This window comes from Chinchilla lanigera, unplaced genomic scaffold (assembly GCF_000276665.1).
Source record: "Chinchilla lanigera isolate Chin_1 unplaced genomic scaffold, ChiLan1.0 scaffold00117, whole genome shotgun sequence".
Taxonomy (NCBI): domain Eukaryota; kingdom Metazoa; phylum Chordata; class Mammalia; order Rodentia; family Chinchillidae; genus Chinchilla; species Chinchilla lanigera.
The window spans coordinates 2,322,273-2,325,913 of record NW_004955518.1 but is presented as its reverse complement, the minus strand read 5'-3'; the positions used below and the strand labels follow the sequence as shown (position 1 = coordinate 2,325,913).

The following is a 3,641-nucleotide window of genomic DNA, read 5'->3' as shown; positions in this document are numbered from 1 at the left end:
GAGCCGGCCAATCCGCGCGGGGCTGCCCCGCATATATGCTGCGCCGGAGCGGGCGAGCTCGTCTAGAGCCCAGTGGAGCCTCGCGCCGGATCCTGAGGCCTCACTAGCGCTGCGGTCAGCACCTTCCCTGGATCGGCAAGCCCCGGAAGCCGGCTTTCTTTAAACCAGCGCTGTTTTTGTTTTTTCTCTCTTTCCTTGGGCTGCAGAAAGCCGGAAGATTTTATCTAGCTCAAACAAGGCTGCTGGTGTCCCTTTTTTTCTTTCCCACGAGGGTGTTTTTGGCAGCAATTGCATGAAATCCCAATGGTGTAGACCAGTGGCGATGGATCTAGGAGTTTACCAACTGAGACATTTTTCAATTTCTTTCTTGTCATCTTTGCTGGGGACTGAAAACGCTTCTGTGAGACTTGACAATAGGTAAATGTCAGCTGTGATAGTTTCTTTAAATTTACTCGTAAGATCCTTGTAATAATGCAGGTAAAAGCCCGGCGAATTCCTTTGTCCGTTGCTGAGAGGTTACCGTAACATAGATGTTGCGTTCTAAAATGCTCCGAGTTGCCGTGTTTTCGGGGTCTAGCCGGAGACCGGGCTTTCCCACATTATGTAATTCACCCTTTTGTGGCTCTCTTAAATAGGGAAATATCTGGATATTCATAAGAGGGTGGCTGGTATTTTCTGGAGAGTGACACATTGCACAGCTTTAAGGACTATTCAGAATATAATGCCAGTAACATCACAGAACGGGGAGACCCACTTTTATCTTGGATCAATAAGATAAATTCCATTTATCAGTGATCTTTTTTTCAATTCTCTTTTTCAGCTCCTCTGGTGCAAGTGTGGTAGCTATCGACAACAAAATCGAGCAAGCTATGGTATGTACTGATTAAAAATTGTTTGTACGGACTGTGGGCGCAGCACAAAAAGCGAGGAATCTTCAGATAAGACTGGAGAGCATCCCTTAGGTTCAGAGGACGTTCACGGCTCTTCATACATTTAGAAACGCTGGCACTATCTTCTGCCAGCGTGCAGCCACACGCCGCGGCTGCCAGGAACGGAGAAGGGGCCCTGATGGTATTGCACTGCTCCTTTCCTGGGCGGATTTCATGTAACGGCGGAATTTGTTCTGGGCGTCCCTTTTTGCTGGGAAGCCCTGGCCCAGTGTCTCTTTCGGTTGGTCGGGGTACATCTTTAGGGATGTGGCTTTACTAGGAATTCTAAGGTTTTACCAGGGAGCTGCAGAGAAAGGGGGCAGAAGTGGGGATCCCAGGGAAGGGCCCTCTAATGGTGCACAGACGGATCCCCAGATTTGCATGCTACCGCAAATGAAGGAGAATTGGCGAAAAGTTTTGTTTTCTCTGCCTGCGCCTGGATTTCTCCTTATTTTTTTATTTCCGCCTTGGCCATTCTTTGTTATTGGAGCGGCGCCTGTGGCTCTTCTCACGGGATTCTCTGCCCGCTGTTGCTAGGCAAACTCAACCTTTAATTCGGAGCTATAAATAACTTGGGCTCCTATTGGCTGCGATGGCTGCCCAGGTTTCTGTGATGTCAGCTTAATCACGAAGAGGGGGCAGCTGGGGGTGGAGGGAAGAAAATGCGGCAACTTGCTCTGTAGGAACTGGCTGCAGCTGGAGCCGAGGGAGGCGTCTCCGCGGACCTGGGAGGGACTTGGGGGTGGGGAGGCGGCCCTGGGCTGCGGGCCTGAGGTCCAGGCAGCCAGGCTCGGGAGCAGGCTTGGGGAATGCAAGGCCCCGGGCGAAGAAACCCTGGTGCCTTTTGCCATCTTCAATAGGAAACAGACTGTGTACATCCCTGGCTAGTGTCTGCCAAGGAGGCAGAGAATTTTTAAAAGCGTGATCACTTACTTACACATTAAACTTCAGTGTTTTATAGTTGTATTCAGATTTCTGCAAGTATCCTTTTAAAAACTTTAAGGACAGAACATGTAGCTATGCAGAGTAACTCTAAAAATTCAGAGTCCGGAAATAGTAAATTAAACTTTTTTCTTTCAGGATCTGGTGAAGAGCCATTTGATGTATGCAGTTAGAGAGGAGGTGGAGGTCCTTAAAGAGCAAATCAAAGAACTAATAGAGAAAAATTCCCAGTTGGAGCAGGAAAACAATCTGCTGAAGACACTCGCCAGTCCTGAGCAGCTCGCCCAGTTCCAGGCCCAGCTGCAGACTGGCTCCCCTCCTGCCACCTCACAGCCACAGGGGAGCACACAGCCCCCCGCCCAGCCTGCGTCCCAGGGCTCAGGACCAACTGCATAGGCAGATGTGTCCCCGTGGAACTGGCTGCTCCTATCTGATCTGAACAGACGGAGATGTACTAGGGAGAATCTACGCCCACAGTCACCGATTTCATTGCTTGCTGCAAAAGAGACGTGAGACTGATACACGCCATTATCTCTTTTTTCCAGTATTAAGCACTCCTAAGCTTTTGGGTTGAAGAAACTTAGCTGGGTGAATTAAAGGTTAATCAGAGAATTAGCTTGGATGTCCGGGTGCGGTTTGGCACATACCGGAGGAATGGTTTCATTGCTGAGGAGCCGAGTGCCTTCCATCCCTTCCCAGCTGACCACCCCATTTCCAAGAGTGCACTCTCATGCTTGCACATAGTTCACTGCGTGGGGTCAGGAAGCAGTGGGGCTCCTTACTGGACTTTGCTTTCTCCTCTCCTGCCACCATGAAGAACTTGAAAGGGAGGCAAGAGACAAATGAGGGAGATTGCAGTTTATCGTACAAACTGATGACTGTCACCCAAACACATTTTTAAAAAAGTACTGTGCCTCTTTTTGTGGAACGGCAGACAACACAAAGCATTGGTGAGAAAATGGTGATAGGTAGCTGGAATCTAGGCTGTCTTACTATGAAGATTGTTTTGCTTATTGTATATTTGTGTATGTAGTGTAACTATTTTGTACAGTAGAGGATTGTAACTACTATTTAGGCTGTACAGATTTGAAATTTACCTGTTTCATTGGCTGTTTGAAGAGGTGTGGATTGTCTTTTATATAGAGATCTATATGAAAACTACTATCTAATACAAACCACACCTAAAGAAATTTTAAGAATTTGGCACAGTTAGTCATTTGGTGTAATCTGAAATGTAGCTGCTGAATATCTAAAGTAAATCCCTGTTCTCTGAAGTTTTTTGATTGAGCTGGTTGAATACTTTGAAAAGTGATCAATTCTAACTAATGAATTGATTTCCCCATAGGATTCTGCATATTACCTGTATAGTAGTTATATGGATATGTTTCTGTGCATGTTTGGTACACAGTTGTAAGGTGTCCCTGTATTTAACTGTTGTACTTGTCAACTTTCAATAAAGCATATAAAATGTTGATAACCAAGTGTTTCTGTATTACAGTGTTAAGATAATGACAGTCATTTCCACAGCTGTACCGGCCACACTGCCTAACCTTTCCTGTAAGGTTAGGCAGTGTGGCCAGTACCACCCTGAAAGGAAGTGGAAGGGCTGCACAAAGTAGGGGTACTTGTGATTTGACTGTAGAAGTAAAGGAAGTCCACGCGGAATTGTTCTGTCAGGGAGAGGAGATGGGAGGAGACAGCTCGCTTTTAACTATTACGTGATGTAGATGAGTTGTTTCGCCCCTATGGGCCGAAGAGGACTAAAGATAC

The 3,641-nt window shown here is 46.8% G+C and overlaps 1 protein-coding gene across 1 annotated transcript in view; it reads left to right on the top strand.

The window, feature by feature from the left end:
* The window catches only part of Tsc22d1 (TSC22 domain family, member 1), a gene marked incomplete in the record, with an annotated part of 128,954 nt that extends 125,606 nt beyond the window's left edge, over window positions 1-3,348 (top strand). The window contains 2 exon segments of the mRNA XM_005409075.2: window positions 821-872; window positions 2,010-3,348. Coding sequence (XP_005409132.1) covers window positions 821-872; window positions 2,010-2,267 — 310 coding nt within the window.
* Window positions 3,349-3,641: the final 293 nt, after the last annotated feature.